Source organism: Silene latifolia, chromosome 8 (assembly GCF_048544455.1).
Source record: "Silene latifolia isolate original U9 population chromosome 8, ASM4854445v1, whole genome shotgun sequence".
NCBI classification, from domain to species: domain Eukaryota; kingdom Viridiplantae; phylum Streptophyta; class Magnoliopsida; order Caryophyllales; family Caryophyllaceae; genus Silene; species Silene latifolia.
The window spans coordinates 81,913,864-81,941,675 of NC_133533.1; the positions used below are offsets into that span (position 1 = coordinate 81,913,864).

At 36.3% G+C, this 27,812-nt stretch overlaps 1 protein-coding gene across 1 annotated transcript; it reads right to left on the minus strand.

Moving 5' to 3' along the window:
* Nucleotides 1-474: 474 nt before the first annotated feature.
* LOC141597008 (DNA-directed RNA polymerase I subunit 2) lies at nt 475-26,148 on the minus strand. The gene is made up of 27 exons (XM_074417307.1): nt 25,835-26,148; nt 25,647-25,723; nt 25,437-25,556; nt 24,256-24,332; nt 23,151-23,214; nt 22,623-22,693; nt 21,797-21,874; nt 21,662-21,707; nt 19,582-19,762; nt 18,554-18,606; nt 18,380-18,456; nt 18,172-18,289; nt 17,195-17,282; nt 14,307-14,422; nt 14,003-14,130; nt 13,341-13,420; nt 12,031-12,272; nt 11,767-11,931; nt 11,468-11,632; nt 11,293-11,367; nt 10,344-10,447; nt 10,173-10,248; nt 7,781-7,909; nt 7,560-7,700; nt 6,549-6,761; nt 3,831-4,082; nt 475-1,380 (listed from the first exon to the last, which is right to left on the minus strand). Exons 1-27 carry the CDS (start codon nt 26,025-26,027, stop codon nt 967-969), a joined length of 3,543 nt encoding a protein of 1,180 aa, XP_074273408.1. The 5' UTR covers nt 26,028-26,148; the 3' UTR covers nt 475-966.
* Nucleotides 26,149-27,812: the final 1,664 nt, after the last annotated feature.

The following is a 27,812-nucleotide window of genomic DNA, read 5'->3' on the forward strand; positions in this document are numbered from 1 at the left end:
GAATGGAGGAAGTATATATCTTGATTCTAATAAACCTCCCTGTGAAAGTAGTTGCTATGTAGGTTAATATATATCTTGATCCTAATAAACCTCCCTAGTGAAAGTAGTTGCTATGTAGGTCGCATTTTTTTGTATCAAACTCAATTTGTTCCAATTGCTATCTAATAATGAAAGAATATTCGAAATCTGTAAATGTACCAATATCTATTATCTAACTCTCCTTTATACTTGAACACATTGTTAAGAACATTCATCTTCATCGGCACCCCTTCGATTAGCAGATGGGACAATTGCATATCAAGTTAAGTCACCGTTCAATGTTTGGATCAGTTACGGTAGGTGCAAATTGTTTCAGTATTAAAAGCTAAAACATCAAATTCCTTTTACTGAAAAGCAGGTCAATCTAATGTGTGCCATCTTGTTAATCAAGTTAAGCCACGGGTAAACAAGCCACTCTCGGAACCAAGCAAGGTTAGGTCATGCAAAAAAACATTTTTGTTTTCCAAATTTATCGATTCATACAATACATCAAACTGTTACACGATAGTAACAAGGTAAATCATACATTTCGCATTTATCAAGCTAAATGGCAGAGGACACGAAATCGAAACACCAAAACCAGCTAGGTGATAACGATACATAATTCATATCAAAAATGGGCCGGGGAGTTCTACTCTATCAGAAAAATCCGTCTTCCTATAAACTACAAGAGAAAGCATGTGTTGATAATTAACCATCTGAAGCAAGAAATCAGCAGCAGACTATGATATTCTTAAACTTCTTAACGATTACTTGTTTAAGATTAAGTTAAACTCAAAACTTAGGTTGCTAATTAACCATCAAAACAAAATTAACAAGCTCCGAACTCCTTCTTGACGGTTGGTCTTCTTAATTATGCTAATGCCGAAAGCTTCCATCAACCAACTACATCACGCGAGGCTTTTATGTACAACCTGAGACTTCAGCTTAGGCTCCGGCTGGATCGCTTAGCTCAAGAAACATTTTGATGTTCATAGCAGCCAGCTCAGCAGCTAAATATCTGAATACATAGGGCATAGCAACTGTTTCCATTCCTTTACTAGTTTTGCATGAATGGCAGAAGACCTTCTTAGGAGCCCGGGCAGGGGGGAGCCCACCAATCTTTTGCACAGCTAGCTTATGTGGTTCGACCATTGTGGTCGAAAGAACGCTTCCACAAAGGGAACAAATATCTGCAATGTGATAATCCGAGCTCTTATGGAGCCTATCATGCAATAAATAGGCCGCCCCGTGGGCGAGCATTGCATCTCTTTCCATTTCACCAAAACGAATACCTCCACCTCGCTTTCTACCTTTGATGGGTTGTCGTGTCACTTGATCGACAGTTCCTGTAGAACGGACCTGGAGCCAAGAAGACAAATGGAAAGTGAAATGATTTTAGATATCAAAAGTAGTTGTTTCTTTGCAAGTGTGTAGGTCTGATTAATGTAAAAAGACAGCCAAGGTAATATACAATTTATCACAAGAACAAAGATGAAAGGAGTACCAGGCCATCCAATGACTTGGCAAAAACACACAGCTTAGCGCTTGTTTGGGATGGAGGTAATTATTTGGTATTAAGAGCGTGAGAACTAGAAAATAGACGAAAGTGATGGTGGAAGATAGAAATGAGGAAGAGTGTGTAATAGTTGTTTCATTTAAGAGGAATAGTTACCTTCACCCCAAGTAATGTGTTACCCATTATGGAGGTAATTATTCCTTCATCACTCCTCGTTCCACCATGCACAACCACCACTAACCACAAATCTCCTACTATATCCTCTTGTCTTCAGCTCTATTACTCCAGAAATAGTTACCTCCAACCCCCCTTACAATTTATGTTAAAATGCAAGAATCATTTGCGGAAAACTCTTGCAAAAAATGCACTCCCACAAATAGCATCCATGTTTTCCTTGATTGTTGAAAAAACTAACTTCACAGCTAGCTACTAAACAGCGGATTAAGCAAAGCAAATACTCCCTCCACTCATTTGGATTCACTTCATATTCCTTTTCGGAATGTTTGAGTCACATATTTCCACCATAAGTAAGATATAACCCACTAAATCATTCACGTATTCATCTTTTAAAAGGCGAGTCTAAAAACAACTGCAGAAAATTCAAGTGAATGGAAGGAGTATTTGTTTGAGGAGACTGCTATCAGGTGAAAGATAAAGCCACTGAAATTACCATTCCAAAGTCTTTCAAATTTGTGGACAAAAAGCAAGACACAACCACCCACTATTCAAACTTTGAAATGCATTATTCTTCGGTGATAAATGGTGAAAGCTTTGGCTTCTTCAATGAATCAAGGGTGCCAAAGGTCTTAGACAAGGAGACCCAAAGTCTCCTCTATTGTTTACTATTGCCATGGAGTATTTGAGCAGGATACTTGCTTATGTGAGAAAATGAAACTCACTCATCTCATGTTAGCAGATGATCTGTTCTTGTTTAGCAAAGGGAGACCTCACTTAGGTACGATTCTGCTTAGAGCTTTTGCTACTTTTTCTAAAGCTTCTGGACTTCAAATGAATAATTTTAAGTCTACTGCCTACTTTAATGGAGTGAGTAAGAATGTGAAAGATGATATCCTCAAAGTCTCTGGTTTTATTGAAGAAACTATCCATTCAAGTACTTGGGGGTAGCAATCAGTGCTGGCAAAATCTCAAAAAAGGATTGTAGTATCCTTATTGACAAGGTTGGTCACGACAACTGCTGTACTGACCTCGTTATATACTTATTGGGCAAATATCTTTATAATCTCTAAAGGAGTGTTGAGAATAAATGCCATTTGTAGAAACTATTTATCGGATGGCACCCCTGATTACATTAAAGTGCCCTTTGTAAGCTGGGATAAAATCTGCTCACCCAAGAAGGAAGGATGATTGGGAATAAGGGATAGTGATGCTTAGAATGTAACTGCAATTGGTAAGCTTGTTTGGTGGATTTACTCTAAGCCTGATAGCCTGTGGGTCAAATGGATCAGTCAGGTCTATTTAAAAGCGGAGGGGTGGAGTACTTGCAATATGAGTTGGAGTCGGAAAGCTATTTGTAAAGTTAGAGACAAGCTTAAGATGGTTATAGAAATGATCAATGGGTTATTCAACCTAATGGCTAGTTGGCTACTCTGTTTCAGGAGGATATAATTGGCTTAGGAATAAACATCAGGTCGAGTTGGAGTGTGCCCAAACACAGATTTATCAATTGGCTAATTGCCAGGAATGCTCTACAGGTGAAGGAGAAGCTGCGTAGTTTGGCATCTGCAGTAATGCTGAATGCCGCCTGCGTGGATCTGGAAGTGAGACATGTGCACTTATTTCAGAACTGCAGCTGTAGTCGTTTACTAATTGATGGAATGGCAGGAGTGTTTCATATCAGTCTGCCTAATACTAATGTCCTGGCCTGGATGTCTACTAGAAACAGGTCTAAGATGAAAAAGAACATCACCATGGCTGTCTACTATCATATATGGATGCAAAGGAAAACAAGATAAAATTGATGGATCGAGCAATTACTTTTATGTAATCATTCTTGATTGCTTTTTGATCTTGTATTGGTCTATTAAAAGACTATGCGTAGTTTGTTTATGAGCTTAATGATATTCTTACCTTTCACCAAAAAAATAAATAAATAAATAAAAAACATAACAAAAATAATTGAAATGCAGACATCACAAGCGATTCAGGTCAAGTGATTGGCAAAAGTGAAACACTCACTCTGCTGAATCGCTGATAAGCCTGATATAATTGCCTATGCAAAATGAAATAAAGCACGAACATAATATGGAATGAATGGTGGCATGTGATTGCTAACCTGAAATTTGTCTGATACCATATGACGCAATCGCTGGTAATAAACAGGCCCAATAAAGATCTCGCATGTTAACTCGGTGCCATAAACTCCACTATACAATACTTCAGTACCATATCTATTGAACCCGTGTTCTGCTAACATGGAGCCAAGTTCATCAACAAGCGAAGGCGACTCAGATCCACCCTCTCCATCCTTCTTCAAGGCGTCCTCAAATGGTGTTGCATCAACAAATTTTCCACGCAAACTACCACCCTACAGCAAGAAGTAAGAGATAATAAACCTCATACTTTGATATGTCTGGATGAGCCATAGCCATCAGACATTCAGACCTAAGGGGGCTTAAAATTGAGGTACCCTATGTTCACGAAACTGAGATGTAGATGGAAAGATAAGTTGATGAATGATCTAGGATCACAGACCACAATGACCATGAATAACTTGAGGAGAAAAAAAAAAAAAAAGAATTCGTGGACATCTCCAGAATATAAACCAGGAAGTTTGTTCAAAACAGAGAGATTACGTGTTTTTTCTCCACGCAGATTAAGAAGCCGAATTCCATTCTACAACATTTTACAGTTCCAAGAGTAACTATTTCTATGCTTCAGTGTGTATTTGTCGGAAATGTGTAAGCAGATATCCGGAAACATTATACGGACAATAATCAGCGAGAGGATAGAAAAGGCCAAATAAAAAAAGGGTTAATTGATGGGAATAATCCAAACTATAGGTCATCTTCTCGTAATAATCTGAACTTTAGTTTAACTCAAAATACACCAAACTATTGCATCTATTATCTGGTATCAATCTCGGTAACTGACTACCTATCTAGCAAGTCACCTCCCTTTTTTCTTCCAAAACTCACCCAGCCAACCCTTATCCTTCACCTTTATCAGAGTTATTACTAACACCACAACTACCGCCAACATCACAACCACGACCACCACTACAACCATCTTCATCCACTATAAGACAGCTCCTCATGACCCCTTCAACTCCGAATTCATATTTACCTCAAAATTGATTTGGATGACTGACGAGGGTAACAACGACGAATTCAACAACGATGCGGCCGCGGAGCTGATATTGATGACGACTTCAATGGTGGCTAAAATGCACATCTCTCCAATTATTAATCAATCTCACTAAAATTTGAGGGTGGTTGCGAGATCACCCATTTTAAACCCGATTTCTCGATCTGGGTTCCTTTGTTTCTCCGCTGCGGACCCTCCCAATCTCAGTACCACCACCAACACCACAACGAACTACATCACCTACCACCTGTGTTACATCGACTCTCCAGACAGGTGTCGTGTCAGACACGTGTCGGGGTGTCGGACACTTCATATGAGAATTTCTCAGACACTCTGATACGGTCAACGAAGTATCTTGACCAGTTTTAGAGACACCGATACGACACCTTTCTCTCCGAATGAATATTTTATTATACTTGAAAATTGCAGTCAAATTAAAATAATTCAAATATATAGGACTGTTTAATTATTGAGGAAGTAATAGTGAACAAATTGTAAGTAATAAGACAAACCCATATATCCACTTGCCTTCAACATTGAAAAAGAAATAAACATTAATTGCCTGTCTACTTTCTTCACTCCCTATAAACCTTTCCACCTACTTTTTCTATTGCTGCTCACTCAAAGAAAGAAGTCTTTTCATCTTCATCTTTCTATTATGCAAATATTCATCATCTTAATTCTTCCTCATAATTTCAAACCAACAGTTTATCACTACCATTAGCAGTGTCGAGAGTCGTGTCTAAAATTGCAGTATCCCAGGCGTCCTAAGTGTCGTATCCGTTGAAGTGTCGTGTCGACACTCGACACGGCACCTGATAGAAGTGTCGACGCAACACTGCCTACCACTACCTCAAGAATACACCATTCACCGTCTCACACAACCGAATCACACTTCCTTGCCCTCTACCGTTAGCTGAAAATTTGGATGTTATTCAGAAATTGGAACAACTCATGCTAAATATGGTGGTGGTTGCTGTAATTTTGGGAGAAAATCAAAGTTCGTCACGAAATTAAACTAACCCAATTAGGAAATGAGCTGAAATCGAGAATTAGGAGGGGATTATGAAGGTAAATTGAGGGCAAGTGGGGCGAATTAGGGTATAAGATAAGGGTTTTGGAGGGAGAAAATGGGGGTGAAATGAAGGGACATTTGAAGGAAATTATTGAGGAATTTGGAGAAATAAAGAGGAATTAAGGAAGGAGTTGACGATGCAATATAAAGATGTACTTGATGTAGGAGCTAGTGAGTAAGCATTCAAAATGACGGCTAGTGGAATGAGTACATTGAAAACGGAGCTGATTTTATTGATATTCATTCTAAAATGTTTGATTTTGTGCATCTTTGGAAGTGGAAATGTCGTCTGCATCATCTTCGTCCATTGCGGTAGGTGATGAAGGTTGTTAATGGAAGAGGAGGAAGGAGGCTTGAACAAAAAAATTGAAATTTACCTGATGATTACCGGTTTTACAGGTTAATAATGAGCTAAGTGCAATATAGGTAGAATAGGGTAATAGTATAGATTAATTTAAGTTAAACTAAAGTTCGGATTAATACGAGAAGATGACCCATAGTTTGGATTATTCCTATCAATTAACCCATAAAAAAAATGTTATTTTGGCTACCTTAGTAGAAAATAAAGAACATTAAAAAGATATAAAAGCCAAATAGAAAGAGCATATTTACCTTGGAAGCAATGGATTCCAAAAGCATAGCAATGGTCATCCTAGAAGGAAATGCATGTGGGTTTATAATAAGATCAGGACGCATCCCAGTTATCTCTGAAAACGGCATGTCAATGTCTGGCCACAACCGAGAGCAAACTCCTTTCTGCCCATGTCTGCTGCTAAATTTATCCCCTATGATGGGATTTCTTGGACGACGTAACCGGATATTTACCTAATGACACAGAGCACCATAAGATTGTGATTACCATTGAAAAATAGGGAAGCTACAATCACTGCTAGCAGTGAAGCAAACTGAAATTTGGAAGATGACTCCAGCAACTTTTGAGGAAAGGTGGGAGATTAAATATATACTCCCTCCTATTCTACATAACCTTCCCCTTTCATTTTGACACAGAGATTAAGGAAACACGTTACCCCACCATATAAATTAATTTGGACCACACAAACACACTACCCTACCATACAATTAAATTTACACCACACAAACACTTACCAAAAATAGAAATAGGGAAGGTACTATGAATAGACGGAAAAGGAAATAGGGAGGGTTATTGATAATAGGACGGAGAATATAATATAATCATCCCTAAGAAAAAAAAATTGAAGAGCTGGGACAAAAGGAGGCTTGCAAAGATCAATTTAACCATGGAAATCCAAAAGCTAAAGTTATCACCACAATTGAATCTCCACAAATTCCTGTGTTACATAGTTGTATACAAATGGAGAGACATTTGGCCAAATATGTGCAAGTTCTAGAAAATGAAAAAGTCAGACATGTAGCTATAAAACAATGTCATTCAACTGTCATTCAACTGTCATTCAATCTATAAACAATAAAATAAATAAATAATAATACTAACTACTAAGGCAATGAATATGAATCTTGATGGTCAAGAAAAACTTGACAGCGTGCCTTTTTGTCAAGCTTTAATTCCAGATTGATATGATGGAACATTCCACTTATTCACTTACCAATCTCAAAGAAAATGGCAGGGAAGAGCATACTTACCTTTTGAATCCCCTTTTTGTTCTTCCCATCAATGGCTACATAATCAACTACTGCCGGTTCTGAACCTTTCAATTTGTGAGTAAAATGTACACCATTTGTACTATTTATGACGCCGCAATACGGCTCACTTGGTTGAATGATCTGTAAGCATATTCTTTGTGAGCTCCAACCTGATTACAGTGACATTGCAAGACAGAAGCTGAATGAAGAAGTGAATGAACCTGTCCGGGATAGGGCAGTCCATCCACATCGATCAAAGAATCTGCTAATCTCTCAACTTTACTTCTACTGAATGTTTTTCCAGCACGGCCTGATCTGCCGCCATCATCAGTTAAATCAATTGTGTCTGTCTGAAAGACCAATACATGTTATCAGATGAAGGTAGCCAGATAAGCGAGAACATATGCATACTCGTGTTCAATATTGAGTTGAGCTATATGCTAAATTGCAACTCTTGCCATTACCCAGATGCCAACCCAATGACATTCCTGAAAGTTCTTCAGCTTTCATTTCAAAGCAGGCATAACATCACTCGAGTGCCAAAGGTCTCAAAGGCATAAAGAAAGACAGTTAACATTACTCACTTCCTTATATATACAGACTAAAACAATCAGCAAAATTGATGACATTCTTTGATTATATCAGCAGAGGGCCGTTATTGAAGATAGCAGCAGGGGTGCAGGGACTACTGTATTACTTGGATCTCAAAAACCCACGCGTTTCAGCTTTTCGGTAACTTTGCTGTAAAAACATGCATGTGTAAAAAAATTTCTTACTCATTTTGCCATATATGAACCCACAAATTTTCATTATGACTAATAAATTAATATTATAAAATTTATTCTGGATAGTAGCAGCCATAGAAAAGCAGTAAAAAAAGGTACTGCTCTTTAATATATGCATTTTACTAAATCATATACATGATTTAGTCTTACCCCTCTCATTTTTTCAATCCATCTACCACCTCCTTCCACCACTCCCCATCCGGACCCAAAACCCATAGCCACCTCGGACCGCCCACCACCATACCGGCCCACTACCAACCACCCACTCAACCAATCAATCATCACCCCACTCGTCCATGAACATAAAACAAACCACCACCTTGACAAATGACCCTAAACCCACCACAATCCACCATCACCGCTCAAAACTGCAAGCCAATCCCTCAAAATTACCGGTGAATCCCACGGAATCACAACTTACCGTCAGATCTGAAGGAGTAAAAGAGAATGAGTAAAATATGGTCGACCGGGCGGGCGACTACACGGAAAAGTAGGACGACTATGGTGGTGGACGTTGAAGGAGAGTCGAAACCCCCATCCGACAACCACCCTCTCCCAACACCACCTCTCTGCCCCACCAAACAAATTTGCAAGCTAATTCCTCAAAGACTCTAACGTGGACAAAAACAACAAGAAAAATAAAAACATTTCAATCTAAAACAAAAAATCATGTAATTTAGTTAACAAAACAGAATAAATACTTGTTTGATATGCGAATTAAGATCCATAATTGATTTTTTTTTTTTAGAAAAAAATGAACATGTTTTGAGAGGAAGAGATTACAGAAAATTTAGGTTATTTTGTTCAGGCGAGGAGTAGTGTAGGGAAAATTTGTGCAGATTGTATATGATTAGTAAAACGCGTTTATGAAAAAGCAATTCCCAAAAAAAATTGTAGTATATATTCATCAAGATATAATCAAGTAGAGCTCTGTTAGGTCTAAAGCCTACAAGGCTACAACAACATTAATGTAGTACCAAAGCTTTGTAGCGTTGAACATAAAGAAAGTTCGAGTACGCATAACCCATAATGAAAATTATGTGGAAGCTTGTATCGATATTGACTATTACTTTATGACATAAGAAATCTCAATAAAAGTGTATACAGTTTAGCACATCATTTTAGTATTTTACTTTATTCCATATAATTCCAAAGTCAAATAGATGAGAGTATTTCACTGCATTGTTAACAGAATAATACATTGCTTCCAGTCATTAGAAAATTCAGAAAGAGTGGCGGCTAATATCACTGTCCAACGTTTCTTAAACAATAGCATCACTATGATTCTCTTTGATAGTTTTCAGAACAAGCTGCTGCAGAGTTGGAAATAATATCAAAAAAGTGGAGAGAAGAAAAGTAGGAGAAAGTAGAATACTAGTAATGTTCTGTAAGGGTTCTAATAAATAGATTGCCTTTTTTTGTTTAGGCTGACATTTAATGGTAGGTTTTCTGAAGAGTAAAAATATCAACTTAGAAGTGTTTACGTATACATGTGCTTCTTATGACCTCCATCCTTACCACTGTTTCTGAAGAAGTGGAGGGCTCATGAAGAGGTTATGACTTAGAACATAATAAGGAAGTCATAATTGCCCAAGTGAGGAAGATAACAACATAACTACAGAAGTCACTAGAGAAAGTTCTTCCCACGGGTGTAAGTTTCTATGTATGACGACTAGGTATGGTTATATTTAAAGATACACTATAGTCTATATACTCGTTCCACAATTTATAAGTGGCAGAATAGACACGAAAAATGATCGTTTAAGTGCTTTTGATTCTTCCTCGCCATTCAAGCATAAACAGATTGAAAAAAATAATATAGGCTTGCCTGATATATTTGAGCATGGCACATTCCGCGCTCAACAGAAGATTTATTCAAAATCATGGCATCTTCCATATCATACCTGGAAAAGGAAACAGGTATAAAACATGAGTCACAATACACAATATGTTGGTCCTCCTTAAATCTTAGAAAATTCTAAAAATCACAAGATATTACCCCGTATATGCCAGAACTGCTACAATGGCATTGGTCCCAGAAGGATATTCGTCAAGGCAATACTTCGAATAAGACCTTGTCCGCACAATAGGACTTTGAGGAGTCTGCAAAGTCCCAAAGTTTTTCAAATATATAAGCATCACACACATAGAACGGGTAGAAAGTTTTCAGAGGAGAACTCATCGGTTAAAAAGGCAAACACTATATCAAGTTGTGAAACACGATTCACCAAACTTGAATGAACATAACGACAGCTGGTCACAAGACAACTAAATCCCTTTCCAGCACTTTAGAAAAAAAAAAAAATACGTATGCCTTGACAAGTAGAAGCTGCCTAAATAAATAATTAAAAAAAAATAACAGATTAAGCATGTCAAAATTACATGTTCCAAGAACTTATCAGCAATAAGTGTTCTGCTTATCTTTTACTTTCTCGGACTCGGCAGATTCTTTACATTTGATTAAAAATTCCTCACCAAAGAATAAAAAAAGTAAAGAACTCCGTGAGTCGGAAAGAGTACAAACAGTCAACTCAGACACCAAATTTCTAATGAGATAGCCAAGCTGCTCTCGTGAAGGATGTGGTCTGCCCAAAGACATAAAATCAAGCAAATAAACGTTTAGACATCCAGTTTTCAGCTTATAGCCTTATATCATACCACAATTGAATAGGTGACTTCTCACTAGGAAAAAGAGTAAAAGGCGATGTAATCCGAACAATATCTAATCCTATGGCAAAGTAAAACAGCCTTAACATCACTCAGAAAATACAAAGTTCTAACTTGCAGTCAGAATAAAAACTCTCGCAAGTGTTCTGATCTATAAGACACGGGAATATATATAAAGTGACTGACGGCTGAATAGATGACAAAGAACAATTGAACATCTATCCCTCAATGATAACTCTAATAATATCAACCATATGTATCACAGTGTCAGTATATCAGACCTGGAGATGATAAGCCTTCTGATCTGAACGAAATTTAATCGTTTGCGCAGAAAAACCCATCGTTTGCTTTGCCATCTACGTATTGAGCAGACACCAAGATAAAAATCAACCACCATGGAAAGAAGAAACCAGTGAACATTCCAGAAAAGAGAGCATTGGACATGCCAGAGTCTACCTGACATTGGTACATATTTCGTGGACTCTGGTTGTGATTACACCAGGGTGTGAGATTAGCAACTACACTCAATATACCAGTTGGATGTATTTCCTCATGTGTTGCAGGAACGCCATCTCTCCTTCCAGCATCTCCACCATCAGCACATTTAATTTCCATAAAAACCTAACTCCAAAAGAAAACACAAAATTCTTGCTCATTCACAGATGAACCATTAACTAAAAACCTGTCAAAATTGTCTGGGTAAAAATAACGTAAAACCATACATAAATCAATGAAAAGGGACAAAAGAACACCACCTGTTCAAACGGACCGATTAGTTCAGTAACGTTACCATCTTCAGGAACGACAGAAATATTTCTAACTGGGCGAATGAACCTGGAAGGATTTGTAAAAAGAAACAACCCAGGATATGCACCACCAAAGCTCAAAGGGACATAGCCCACTTCCATATCACTAGGAATCTGTATTAGACAAACTCGTTGGTCAAAAAATTCTCCTGATCAATATCACAATTAACGAGCTAAATTTAGCAAATACAAGATGTTAGGATAATAACCAACCTCTGAACCTTCAGACAGCTTTAGCTTTCTTAGATGGGCGACAGCTTTTTCGACAAGAGAAGCTGCTATTACTCCAATCACTCTTCCATCGAGAAGAACTGAGAGAACTTCAGGAGGGGCGCCTTGCACAAGTTTTGGCAAAGAAGACTTCATACCAAGTTTAAACAAAGTGTTGATAATAGACAATCTCATGTTGTAAAAGTTTTTTATGGCTCCTTGTTGATCAAAGAAGGAGGTGATCCCTGAAACAATGGAATTTAGTGAAGAATACAATGACAACATAAGCCGTACCACAGATAATAAAAGACTATTATGGGATGTGATCCCTAAAACAAAGGAATTTAGAGAAGAATACGACGAAACTAAGCTGCATCGCAAATAACAAAAGACTGTTATGGGAGCATGCAATTCAAGTGAAACCACAATGGCAAGGGAAGGCTTACTTTAGGTAGGGGTATTGCGATCTATGAGGGATTGTTTTCACAGTACAATCACCAGTATGTGAAATTTTTACAGTTGCAATTGTTAACGATATTCCTAAATAATTGCCCACATTGCCCAATTTGGATGCCAAAAAGAGGCCATTTCCAATTTATCAGTACTTTGCTCAACAAAATATTACAAATTTTCTTCTGTCTTGTCGGTGATACTTTGGTATACTGTTTTATTATTACTTGAACATAAAAAATATAACAAAATTTCTTCTCTTCCCATCACATAATCAGAAATCCAGAACATAAAATCGCTCTAAAAATTCTAGGATTTTTTCGCGCTGCACTGGTCAGCCATTGGGAATTTTGATGACAGGCATTTCCATGGTCATACATGATATCCACGAACATACTGAAGGTGGATTACAAGAATTGTGCGAACTAGGGGCCTAAAGTTTGACATAGTACATTGACGAGAATTAAAAAAGCATAGAAACACCAAAAAAAAAATCGTTCAATTCTAAAATATTTTTGACATAAAAAGCTAAAGACGGCAATTAAGAGGAAGACTAGAGAGTAATGTTTCGATTAGTTCTCTCGCTGAACCTGTTTCAGCACCAAGACCACCACATGATTGACACTGTATCACCATCACACAGAAATTATCTTCATATCTCATGATAAACTAAACATAACAGAGATATTCCATCGAAAATCATACAAAATTACGTAGTTATGCAGATACCACATATTTACTCTCGACGTAGAGTTTTTTTATAACAAAAATAAAATGGTCAATGATAAGCATAAACTGTAAGTTTGATTACGGTTATTAGAGCAAGAAATATGTGCGATTGAGATGAAACATTAGTTACATACTGCATGTAGAGGTGAGATGATTTAGCAGCCCACAGGGCTCCCCATCAGGTGTATGAACAGGACAAAGAAATCCCCAAGCCCTGCAAACAGCATTGAAGTTGTATGATTAGAGCCAAGTTCTACACTAGGATCAACACTCGAGAATTCTTTTTTCGTGAAAAAGATTATTCAATATAACTTCGAGAGCATAATTAGTTTTCTCTCATTTTTTACATGAGTGTCACTATCATGATGTCTTTTTCTACAAGGGCATCACCCCGTTGGAGTCGTTTGATGAATACTACTACCTTGTTTTTATTGTAATATTCCTCTTTGACTTTTGAGAGTCAAAGTTTACCAACTTTGATCATAAATACGTTGAAAATAATTAGTTTTTTTTATCATTGATATTAAATTATATGCATCGTTACAAATAAATTTTTCACATAAATATATTTTCAGCAAAAAATAAATTTATGTAAATAAAAAGGTAGGGCCAAAGTGTTGTCTCAAAGACCGCAAAAAGTCAAAGAGAAACATTACAATGAAAAAGGAGCGTCTATTACAACAACAAAAACAGAATAATAGAAATAACAATAATATAAACAGAAGCATCAGTTAGCCAGCAAACAACACAGCAAATTAAGTAACCACTAGTAAAGAAAAATGAAAAGATAACCTACTCAGGCAATAGTTTCCGTACGCTTGTAGTACGAGCTCCAGCAAAAGCGGTACCTCTATGAATAGCCCTAAAGTTCGAGAGGAAACGCAGAAAGCTAATCCTGTCAGCCTGAATGACGAACCCAGCTCTCTAATGATTGAAAACAGCCAAAAATTATTATAGATTCAAGGCAGTTGAAACAAAATAGGCGACGATAGTGAAAGAAGGGCCAAACTCAAGATTAGCTCAACCTTAAGACAAGTGAATCCCAGGTCTTTAAAATAAAAAAATAAATAGGCGAACATGTATGCTGAACAAGTCGATACCTGCGGTAAGTCAAGTGGCGAATCTGAAGCCAATCTTCCAGTTTTCAAGAGATTCTCAATGGCAACACCAATTTGTTTTGAATCATTTTTTCTTAACACTTTTTTGACATCACCAACTGCATCATTTCCCACATATAACAAAACCATATCAGCTTAATGACCCAAGAGTTATTACACCTCTTGATGAATAACAAGCAACTTACAAACCAAGAACACAATTAAAATCAATGTATCGAGTGATTGAACAAAGGCTTAGGAAATGTGTAAACATCTCGGATAACCAATTTGGATGTATTTATTCCGGGGAGATCGACTATGGAAGCAATGTAGCTTATGAGTCTGGAACACTATCGTGATAAAAAAAAAAAAAGATTTGCATATGGTCTTTATTGATTCATAGAAGACATGATAGGCTACCGAGAGAAGTACTTTGATGGGCTTTGGAGAAGAAGGGTGTATCCCAAAAATATATTGACCTCATAAAGGGCGTGTATGAGGAGTTAAGGATGCTACTACAAGTGCACGAACTAATTGGGAGGACAAAAGAGTTTCTTATAAAAATTCGGGTGCATCAAGGTTGTGGCCTGATCCCTTTCCTCTTTGCTATAGTTATGGATGAGTTGACAAGGGCAATACAAGACGACATCCCCCTCGTGCGTGATGTTTGATGTTTGCAGATGATTGTGTTGATTGATTAGACAAAGGAAGGAGATAAAAGGAAATTGGAACTATGGAGCAATACATTGGAGACTCGTTGGGTTAGGCTGAGTATAGAGTATTAGGGGTATAAGTTTAGTGAAATGGGAACTAGAGAAGCGGGGACTATTACTTTTGATGGAAAGGTTGTTCATGGATCAAAATTTTTCCCGATATTTAGGATCTATTATTCAAAAACCAGCGAATTATAGGGGGATACGACTTACCGATTTAAAGCATGGTGGTTGAAATGGATAAGTGCCACTGGGTTTTTATGTGAGAACGGCATGACCCATAGACTAAAGGGTAAATTCTATCGTCTAACAATTAAACCTACATTATTATACGGCTTGAACTTGAACTTGACTATTGGGTTGTGAAACATTGCCACGTTCAAAAGATGAATGTGGAAAAAATGGGTTACTTTAGAAATGAGGTGATTAGGGAGAAGGGAAGAGTGGCATCTATAGAAGACGAGACGATGGAAAATAGGATAACATGGTTTGGGGCCATATGAGAAAAAGACAAATTAATGAACCGGTTAGGAAGCTCGAAAGCTGGAGAACTGAGAAGGTTGCAAGGGGTAGAGGAAGAACAAAACAAAAATCGATGAAGGTGATTGGAAATGGTATGGGCTTCGTTGAAATGATAGGTGTGGATGATATAGTTTAATTTTTGTTTGCTTGTTTTTAGTAATTTTTTCTATTTAAAATACTTATTTATTTTTAAATATAACGTATTTGTTTGCTTTTGAGATTTTTCAAACATTTTAGGAATTTTTTGTCATAACTACCCAACATTTGTCTCATTTTCAAAAACACTACTTTAACATTTATTTTTTTGCTTTTCCTACCTATCACTTACTTTCTTTTGTAAAATACTATGAAATACACTATCAGGGCAAAAAATCTCTATATTTCGACATTGACTTACTTTTATTTTGTACAGAATTACCCAACTTCTGTATTTCTTTCCCTTAAATAGTTAAACTAAGAACTTATTCCATTTTCCCCAAAACTACCTAATAATTTTTCACTAATTTTATTTTCCACCAAATTTAATCATCCATTCATTTATTGGCAAGAAATATTATGTTATACTCCCTCCGTACCAGACCAATGGTTACACTTACCTAATACGGCCGTAACACACCAATGGTATCATACTATAAATGGGCTGGTTTTTTACAATAATACCCTTATATTCTCCTTATATTTACACAATGACCACTTATGGCCCACTCACCAACCCAATAATTTAATCCCTTATATTCACTTTACTTTCCATCTTTGCCCCTACTTTTACCCTCTTTTCTTAAATATCCCATTTTTTACCATGTTACCATTGGTGTGGTACGGAGGGAGTATCATTCAATTTCTTTATTTTTCTTCTCTAAAAGATATTATTAGAAGTACATTTCCTCTTTTATCACTCAAAATAAATTTATATTATCAATTGTCTCTAGTGTAAACAAAAACCGAAATGTTGACCAAATTGGCCGCAAATTAGCAATTGGTAGTCTTTGACAAATTAGTAAATTAAGATAGTAAAAAGCAAAATAAATAATGTTAAATAATCTTTTTGAAAATGAGGTAAATGTTAAGGTAGTTTTTGACCAAAAAAACCTAAAAGTTTACATAAAACTTTGTATATCATCAGGCTTTGTTTACTTTTTATATTTTCAAACATTAACTTCTATTTCTATTTTCAAAAATTATTGTTATTGATTTGTATTTTGTATCTAATTTATTTGTAAAAGAAGACTGAATTTTTTATTTTTATACCTATAGGTTTAGATTGACTTTTGCATCATGTTTCCCTTTTGATTCTATTTTCACTCTTTTCTTTTTATCTCATTGCAGTTTGGGATAAAGAATTGTCGGTGTTGTTATTGTTGTATACTTGTATAATAGACATAAAGTTGGAAGCATTTATTTAGTCTATCTTTGACAGAGTTAGCAACAAGGGATTTCATAAATTTCTACTGGAGCATGTGACCATCATTCGTTTGAACTTTGAAGTAATAACTAGAGTAATATCACTCGAAATAAAGTTGGTAGCTTTATTTAGTCTATCTATAACAGAGTTAGCACGAGGGAAAATACACTACATTCCATTTCAGATATAATACTCGGCAAGAAAAGAAAATAATATCAGATCTACGAAATAAAAGGCACAAACGCATGACATACAATTGTTGAGCAAAAACTTTTCCCCTTTGTTTTTCATTTCTTCATTAAGAAGCCTTTTGGATCTATTCAACCACTCCTGCAGCTTATCCTGGAAAGAAAAATATACAGAATAAAAAAACATTAATTTGCATGGTGTTGGAAAAGAAAAAGAATCACAAAAAAGACTGCAACAAGGAAGAGCAGCTGAGGCAGGGCGAAGTTGGGCAGAGGTATAAATGTGATTTTCAAATCAAACACTCGTTCACTTTCACAAGCCAAAAAAAACTTGCCCAGAAAGGAACCCAAAACAAGCAACGGAGATGACCTAAACACATTTACTAATGACCGGCAAGGATGGGATAGATAAGAGTGGAAAAAGTTATAAGTGGATAAAATATTAGTCATAAGAAATAAGTGGAGATGCTGCAAAGAAAAACACACATTAAGAGACAAATGCAAATATGAAAAGGAAAAAGGTTAAAAGAGAACTAGGTGGAGATGCAAAAAGGAATATACGTGTGCGCCGTGCAGTGTGCCAAAACAAAAGGAAAACAGTAAAAGAGTATGTGCATAAAGAGAGAATAAAGAAACACAAAGAGGAAAATAAGTATGAATATAAAAAACGAGATGCAAATTTAAATTTAAAGAAAATAAATCTTAACCCTGTCATTCAGATGATTTCCCTCCACCCTGAACTCTCTAACTCTACTAGTTTTTTTCAATTCTAAGTCGACGCATATAACTCTCTCTCACTAATCCAAGTCCTCATGCCCTCATATGCGTATCACTCCTTAAACATGTAATAGCAAAATTCTTAAAAGGGAGAAAAAAGTTGCCAAGCCTCTGATGTGTGTTATTTATATATTTAATTATTTATTTTTACTATTTTAACTATGTAACAACCTTTAGATAGATTCCTAAAAGGGAGAGAAATAAAGTACCAAGCCTTGGATGTGTGTTGTTATATATTTAGTTATTTATATTTACTATGTAACAACCTTTACATAAATGGATATCAGCTGACCAGCTGGTAGAACTTCGTGATTCTGCAGCGAATCTGGATTGTCCAGCACAGATGTCTGGTCTACTAGTGAAAAGAGCTTCTGTAGCATGAACCTGCAAAAAACATTAGTTCTCAATGAAAAGCAGTGCCCAAAAAAATAAAAATATTTATATACAGGGAGGATAAGATTTGTAGCTGCCAACATTAGAAGATTGAACTTGTCGTGATTGTTGGAACCAAGGTGGACAAATACGTAATCATTCAGAACAGTTTCCCCAACCTGATAACAAGTAAACAGTAGACATAAATCAGGAGAATACAAAACAAAAGATAGCATTAACTGTGACAACTTACAGAACCAGTAAAGAATGACATACAACTAAATAGCTTTCTTGATCCATTCCCTCCATGACAGGTTGGAAGTGCTCACCTAGAAAAAATGAGAAAGATCTTATTATTCAGGGCCACATGCTGGGCTTGGAAATACTGCTAAATCGCCAAATAATGTAGCGAATTCTTGTGTTCTCTGCTATTACTTATTAGTGAACAGTCTTAACTCTTGTGTAGATACTTCTAAATAAAAATACATAGATATTCTAGTAACATGAGGTTAAATTTTGTTCATTTTATGTTGAAATGAAGTGTCTAACTCCATTTCCCATGGAACCAATACTCAATATTTCTAAAGAAATACTCAATACTCCCTCCGACCCAGACCAAAGGTAACACTTACTATCAACCGACGACAGTGGTGGACCGAGGAGAAAGAGGAGGGGGGGGCCACTGAAGTTTGAAAAATTCGAAATTTTTAGTTAAAATTTTCGAATTTTTTCGAGCCCCCCTTATAATATTTCCTTTTGCCCCGCTCCGCCAGGATTCCGACGATCTAAACCAAAGCCCAAAGGTAACATTCTTTATTTAGCCTACAACATTATCAAGTTGTCTTTATACTCATTTGATATTTACACAAAATGCCATTACATGGCCCACCTACAAACTCACTATTAAACCCACAATTACATACCCAACCTATTCTTTCCCTCTTTACACCTCCTTTTTCCATCTTTTCTTAAATTCTCCATTTCTCCATATGTTACCTTTGGTTTGGGGCGGAGGGAGTATTTTTTTGTGTGTAACGGTTGATCGATGCCATCCGATGCAATGTTGTTAGAGTATTAGTCATGCTGAAGTAGGCGTGAGTGTCTACAATATGTAAGGTAAGGTTGCATAAAACAAACACCCTTGCCTCGCTATAAGAGGATTGTATTAATCAGTTAAAACATCAGTTTGTTGAGCCAAAAATGTTTGTCCTTAACTTTCAGAATAAAATTGACAAGCGACAATAACCGCCAACAAAACTGCCACTTTATCCAGAGTAGCAGCCGCAGAAACAACTAAATCATACCAATATGCTCTAGACATTGGCGGCGAGTCAAAAGCGACAAATTGTGCAGCTCGTCAAGTATAATCTTTGCCCTTTCACCAACTAGCTGAGTCCCGACAGCACCTTTCGCTCCTTTATATTTTTCATTGTAGGAACATGTGAGTGCCACATAAAGTTCGTGATCAGTAGTATCAAGAAGTGCCTGTTATCAGAAATAAGCTTCTCTTAATGAGAGGAAATTTATAAATATGCAAAGCAGTCATGGTGAGGCAGGAAGAGATGGGAGAATAAGCAAAACAACAGAACTAATGATACATAATGGCTGCCAATTGGAGGTAGATGACAATGAAGTTACAACAAGATGATCAATATGGCTTCTATTTGAAAAATCCATCAGGCTTAAAAGAAAATTGGCATGAAAAAGAAACAAAAAAAGCAATTATTCGATTAGTGATGCCCTTTGTGTCTTAGAAGTACTACTACCTCAAGGCCGAGAGAACATCAAATCCATAATTTAACCAACTACTATAGATACTGGAATGAATCAAGACCCGTATTAATTGTCTTAATGTCAATCAAGAAAAAAAACATCTCCTGAGAAACAGATCCCGTGGGGCCAATAGGAGAGTCTGGACAAAGACAATGAAGGCCTAGTTAATCTTCTTTTGAACAACCCTGCCTCAGAATTTTAGATGTGATATCAAGAAGAAGATGTTTCCATTAAATCATAATTTTGAATCTCCGACTTAACAAAATTTCAAAGCATCGCTAACACTTGCGCCAACTAGCCCTATCAATAACATCCGAAAAGTTGAACCACATTGTCAAGGCAAACCACAACATCTAGCTAAATCTCACAACACCAGCTTTGAAAAATGCAATGGCTAGGGCACAACGAGATAGGACTGATGAGATATTGAAACATGTTCTCATCAATCATTACATGGGGTAAGGGGAACATAAGAATTATATCAAAAAAAAACAATGGCATGGTAAACTGGCAATTTACAAACTAAACTAGACGCAATACATTCATTGATCTTTGTTCAACTATTATTATCATCTTCTGCACTGAAAAGACAAACTGTCCAGTAAGAATAAAAAGCAACAGCAACTTCTTCACCATAATAACCATCATCCGTTTTCTGATAGAAACAAAAATTATATTGATGAATTAGCAAAAGAAATGAGCATACCACATCCTTATAAGAGGGCAACTTAAAAACTGTCCTAATTGGGATGTAATTATCGTCATAGGGATTCACTTAAAAGCCCCCGGTGCTTTTGCCCATAAAGAGGCAAAATGAATGACCTTCCCCCAAAGGAAATCTAGATCATGAGAACAACCTGATGAAGACCCGAGAGTTTCTCGCCAGCAAACAACCCAGAAAGTAAACCATACAAGCACAAGGACTAATACACTTCTTCTTCTTCTTCCCTCCTAGCCTAGCTTAGTATGTTGTTTATGGTCCATGATTCCAGAAGAACAAGCCCAACTCTCACTTCAAACTTGCTAGACTGGTATATATAAAGAATTGAGCAATGTCACAGTGAAAAAATAAGTGACAGATATCCTCACTAGTCAATCAAATATTAGGAGAAGGCATGTTGATATGTTTAGGACTCTTAAGGATTTACAAGTGTAAGAAGTGTTTCATCTCAATCTCAATCCATGCACTAGGTTGACATAAGCACAAGGACTAAAAATTTCTTCTTCTTCTTCCCTCCTAGCCCCGCATAGTAAGTTTGTCATGGTCAATGATTCCAGAAGAACAAACCCAACTCTCAACTCAAACTTGCTAGACTGGTATATATAAGGAATCGAGTAATGTCACAGAGAAAAATAAGTGAGAGATATCCTCACTACTGTCATGCACATACTAGGAGAAGGCATGCTGATATGTTTCACTTTTATGGATTTACAAGTGTCAGAAGTGTCTCAATCTTTATCCATGCACATATTTAATGAAAATGCTCACAAAGGTACAAGAAATCAAATTGATATAACAGTCATGGAAATGGTTCTACTATTCCATCTTAGCATGTGAAGAACCGAAGACAAGCACTAAAACAGGAAAGAGTTCAGAAAAACATGCTTGACCTTCAGAACAGCACCCACGGGAAGTAAGAATTCCCTTCCTTTTATCCTACAGTACATAAAAGCAACACATTTTTATTTCAAGCTATCCATGGTCAACAAATTTCAATCTGTCGAAAGAAAGCAATAACAGCTCACCAAAATCCTAGCCTAGCGCTTCCATTGTTAAGATAGTATAGTTTCACTGTAACGGACGATTGATCTTCTCCAACACACCTATATGCAAGAAGAAAATTATAATCAGTTTTTACGAGAGTCAACAATTAAAACAATTCACATCAAAAACTTTATGTGCCAACTCAACGAAAAATAAATTTAATAGTAGATCATTTTATTATCTTTCTCCGCAATAGTGTATCAACCTACAGATCAAAGACACCATATTAAATATCTAATATGAGATTCTCCTAGTATACCCCCATTAGTAAACTGGATGGTGTTAGGAGGGTCTTCCTCTCTTTTGAACCTTTTTCATTGAGAAATTCTAGTCCAAACCAAATGTTGAAGTTCTAAAACTGCAAAATCCTTCTTTTTCGCAGTGATTTTGCACGTAAACAGTGGCATGAAACTGGCAGGTATAAGTGAGCAACACTTGTTAAGGATAACTAGTTACAATTCCTCCAGGCTATGGCAGAAGAAACATAGACTTGAGGGAAATGCTTTATGGAATATTGGTGTAAACGTGTAGACATTTTTTTTCCTGGAACTGCAGAACAGGGAAGATGACAATGTTGATCTACAGCAAATTCGTATATACTCGTTAAGTCATTATCACGATGTGAATTGAGCCAATCACTCTTGATTAAATTACTTTTAAAAAGAACGCCTTCAGGCGAGGCAGTTAGCCTCATCCACAAGACCACAACGCAACTTCCATAACTAAGTGAAGCTAGCAATGAGGCAATACACCAATAAATCATTCAAAAAGTAAAACAAATTGACAAACAAAGTTTTTAAAAGAAACCTTGTGACAACAGCTTTATCACTGTATCCTTCTCTTCGAGCACGAAATGAATTCCTGACCATGCTCATTGGCTGAAACCCATTGAACAAATCAACAAATATTTGTTAGTGATAGGTTATTGAAACAGGAAAACCTTGTAACTTAAACGATCACACACTTTTTTAGAGAAGGGTTCTATTTAGCCCAGTTTATTTCGGGGCCAAGGTTTTGTTGTTGCTGTAGAAAGTCCATACAACCTTATAAAAATCACAAAAAATGGTCATCCAGGCTACATCCATAGGCAATAAATTATGTCAAAGTGTCAAACACTGAAACACCTAACTGCCATGATTTAGTAGGAAGGCTTACTCATAAGTCAAAACCACCTCCTTATTAGAAAACATGAAAACGGAAAGAAAGATTTATCCAACATAATAATTCCAGATCCACTAATTTATTTTGGCGCAATGTGTTGTGCCGTTATAGCCTATAGGCTTATAGCAATAAAAATAATAAATAAAAACGTCTTATAACAAACTAATCACTTACATGATTCCGCTTCACCATTATCAATAGTCGAACGATCCTCTCAAGCCCGTTGCATATGAAGTACCTACAATTGAAATGAAACTTATAGTACTAGAAGTTAACAAATACATGACCTCTCAGGAACAAAGTCATTAATCACCCAATAGTAGTATTAAGGAAGACACAAACATTGTTAGTGAAAATAACATACAATTGGATCTAATAGAGCACCTAAACCCTGATCCCCCAAATACTCTCCTAAATTACTGCAGCCCTAAATTCCTCCTACATTACTGCAGCAAATCAAAATCCTAGAACTCTTCTCTTGTTCTTTTTATACAGGGTACCTAAGGTAATTCAAACAACCAGCTTGATTCCAACTCATACTAATCATAAAGAATTAACTATCGCATAAAAACTATCATAGTAGTTCTGATCATCCGTTGCCCTCATAGAATCGCAGTTGCCTGTAGGCTACAACTGTTGCTCAAATTCTTCGTTCCGAATCAAGGTTTTAACATTAATCTAGAAAAGAGTTGGGATTTTGGATTGTGAGAGAGCAAGAATTATAAAGTAAGGTCATAAACTGCAGCAACATTGAGTTAAAGGCTTTTCCTAGTAGTCACATTATTTTCTAAGAAATTGCATAGAGCCCTCCCTAATCACACTCCTTGCTCTCTTCACTCCATCAGCCACCCTCCCCCAGCCACCGCTCTTGTAGTCCCATCCCCTCCAGCCGTAGAAATCTATTTTCCGTCACAACTACACAGGTTCCATGGTTCAAAATCTCAGCCGAGTTGTATCGCATCAGCTGAGTTGTATCGGACTACTGCAACTACGACCGATACCGAGATTTTGAACCATGGCAGGTCCACCGTCCACCGTTCACTGTCCACCATAATACGACAACCTAATTATGTATCTCTCTCTTTCTCTCTACTCATTTCTAGCCACCCAAAGCCAGCAACAAGATAAAATTAAGTGTGCGGTGGTTAAGTTGGGGAGACGCATGACAACTATCAAAATTGGACTTACATCACTTATTTATAATCAATAAATAGTTACTAACAGAAAAGTCAAGCATTAACACATAAAGCAATGAAATCATAGAACAGCAGCAACTCACCCTCCCATCTCTGCTTGCTCTTCTTTGTAAGAAACTAGTTTTGTTGGAGACGCATTCCTGAGGTTGCAGATCTTGGACTAAGCATAAGATGTAGAAACAACCTCAATAACTTGTCTATATAATCAGTAACATCACATCCGAACCCCCCGCAATTTGCGGGAGCTCTAAAGGCACTGGAGTAAATGTTGTTGTAATCAATAATATAATATATTAGCACAATGCAGACTCAAGACCACGGTAGATAAAGTAAAAATAAAATACCAGCATACTTGTACTACAAGGATGCATTTTAATATTTTACATCTATCTGGTTGTTTTATGTATAAAGTGAAGTTTGCATGTACTTTATTTTCTCAGACTCCCATATGTCGAGCATGGCCTACTAACAAAATAAAAAAATGGCGTAGGGTATAACTGCAAAGACAACTTAGAAAAAAAAAAACCCGCTTTCATTATTCTAAATAAGATAACAGATCTGTGTTTAATGCAGGGACCATGAGATCAAAAGCAGGTAAAGTTGGCAAAAACATAGAGCTGCTAGTGGTCAAAATCATATACTAACAAAGTTCATTTGCAAAAAAACAGTCAAAGAATTAGGGTGTACCCATCGCACAGCTAGAACCTCAAATAATCTCTTCTAAGTAGCAAAAGCAAACTTCCAGTGAAGAAAAGAAGTGATCCACACTTAATATCCATCCAACACCGTACTTAAACATTGATATAGCTCATATAAGTTCTAATGTGCCATTAAAAATACATATAATAAGCGGCTTCATTCAGTCATTATCGATGCTTAAAGTAGCTAGCAGCATCTTCCTATGTAACAACGGAAACTCACTAGAGTGAATGCAACTGAATTACACAAAACATACATCTTTGATGTCCTTGTTTTAATAGGTAAATTACCCACAATTTTAGGAATAAATTTACATAGACTCACAAGTACTCTGTAGTCGTTCATAGAATTGGAACTCTGCCATAAAATAAGTGATGTTGTTCATTCACACAGTCCCAATGAAAGGCAGTAGCAACAGTTACATCAGAAATTCAGAACTTTCTATCTTATGAAGTATGACATTACCCCAATACCTCAGGAGCTCCGCAAAATGATAATTGCATCAACAAAATAAAGTAGAAAATTCGATAACTGGTGAAAGGTTAAAAAGAATGAAATCAGAAACCTTTAGCATGACCGGAAAGTTGCCAAAACTGAAACTCTCCCTAATAACAGCTCCTTCATTGTATTGAAAGCAAACATCAGCGGTAAACTTGCCCGAATACGATATCTTTGCCTGACGACACTGTGACAGCCACAAAATGAAGTCAAATTTCTGAACTTAATCCAAGTATTACTCAAAACAAATTAACAAAGTAAAACATAGCTGACTGACCTCGTAAGGAAGTAAAGCCTTATTGATTCCATTGACATCCTTTAAAGGTGGATGAACAGTAGGATTACTAACAGAAAGTGCGGAAAACAAGTCAAGGAACAATCATATAACACAACAAATAAGTTAAGACGGTTTTAAACAAGACTAACTCGGAAAACAAAATATAATTAATCGAAAAAGAAGGATATTTCTAAGTTTAACGCCGGTTAAAGGATCGTAAACTTGAACAGGCTTGATATTAGACAGCGTAGTCTCCAAACCAGACTCAATCATATGGTCGAACGACTCTATATGCGGCAAAAATAGCTCCGCAAGTGCTGAGAAATCCGGTTCCCCCGATTTCGAGTGTTGCTTTTGAGGTTTAACTCCGTCTTTGTTCATCTTGTGTGTTGTTAATGGTGGAAGTAAATAAGCAATTAAGCAGAGATGAAGAAATGGAAGCTTGAGTGTGAATTAATGGTGAAACTGTGAATTGTAGGAAGAGGAGACTGTCGTTTTAATTGTGCCTTAGGTATTCTGGTCTATATATATACGAGCTGCCTATTGAAATTTTGGCCCAGCTGCGAAATCAAAATTCGAACTTCATACCTGGGTATGGGTTGGGCTAAATCGTGATACTTAATCCTGCCTGCTAAAGGTCGTCGACAATTTACTAATTATCGTCGACAATTTTAATGAACTTCCAAAACTACCCCTCCCTCACACTCCCCCTTATATTTTTTCCGTCTTGTTTTGTTTTCGTAAAAAAATAATTAATAATTACTAATAAACCCGTTCGGATAGTTCGTTTTATTTTAATTTTTTAATTTATTGAAATTTATTTTAATTAGCGATTATCGGTCCACGCACCCAAAACTAATTTAAGATGGAAATTAATAATTTTTTTTAAAAAAAAAAAAATTTGTTGAAAAAGGGCCCGGACAAAGAAATTTTTCGTCCAGACCAAGGTCCGGACAAAGAAATTTTCGTCCCGAGACAAAAATATTTTTCGTCCGGACCAGGTCCAGACGGAAAATATTTTCGTCAGTCCAGAACGAAAAATATTTTCGTCCCGGAAAAAAAAAAAAATTTTTTTTTAAAAAAAAAATTTTCCTGGCGAAAATATTTTTAAATGCGGACGGACGAAAATATTTTCCGTCTGGACCTGGGTCTGGACGAAAAATATTTTTGTCTGGACCATGGTCTGGACGAAAATTTTCTTTGTCCGGACCTTGGTCTGGACGAAAATGTTTTTCGTCCAGGAAAAAAGTTTTTTTTTTTTTTTTTTTTTTTTGAGAAAAAAATCATTTTTCGACTTAGATTAATTTTTGGTGCGTGTAATCGATAATCGCTAAGTTCTCGTTCATGTTGTTAAGTACAAATCCCGTTTTTTTTTTTTTTTTTTTTTGAAAAACCGTCTTTTTTTTTTGTTTGAAAGATTTTAGTGAGACGGAAATTACATTTTAGTAAGACGGAAATGGAGTTATGTTATGGAGGGCAAACTTGGAAATTTACATTAAATGTCGACGATAATTAGTAAATTGTCGACGACATATAGCAGGACCCTACTTAATTACTAAAGCCAAGAGTAAACTATAGTACAAGGACTCAAATTATTGCATTTTGGAGATATAAGGACCTCAACTTTCTTTAAGGAGTTTTGAGGACCTACAACAAACGGCCGTGATAACATCTACAGGCCAAGTCTTCAAGACACTCCCTCCGTGAACAACTTATTAGAAAAATAAGTACTCCCTTCATTTATCCGTTTTTTTCCCATTTCTTTAATATATGTGAGGAATATTTTAATGAAATGAAAAAAAAAACATATAAATGGAGGGAGTATTATTTACCAAAAATTCCATTTTGCTTGTTTTTACTTCGTATGACACTGTTTGCCTCCACCTTCACCTTAGAGTAGATCCATCAAATTTTGACCCGAGAAAAGCGGAAGTTAAGGCGACAAAACCAATTTAAATTGAACGACTTTTATAAAGTAGACTCTGTCACATAACCTTTCCACTAACTTTTACTATATTCCCTCCATTTCCCTATTTTCTTTTCATTTGCTTTTCGGATGACAATGTTTGACGGTAAATAAGTTTGAGAATAAAAAAATTTAATTTATAAAACAAAAACATTTACATTCATTATAAAGACATCTTTCACGGAAAAAAAAAGCCAAAT

Excerpts from the sequence above, each read along its gene's own strand:
- LOC141597008 (XM_074417307.1), bottom strand. The coding sequence starts at position 26,027 with ATGAACAAAGACGGAGTTAAACCTCAAAAGCAACACTCGAAATCGGGG. Across the intron at positions 21,708-21,796 it reads AGCGCTAGGCTAGGATTTTG|GATAAAAGGAAGGGAATTCT; the intron begins GTGAGCTGTTAT and ends TATGTACTGTAG. Across the intron at positions 14,423-17,194 it reads AAAGTTTTTGCTCAACAATT|TTGGTGATGTCAAAAAAGTG; the intron begins GTATGTCATGCG and ends GAAATGATGCAG.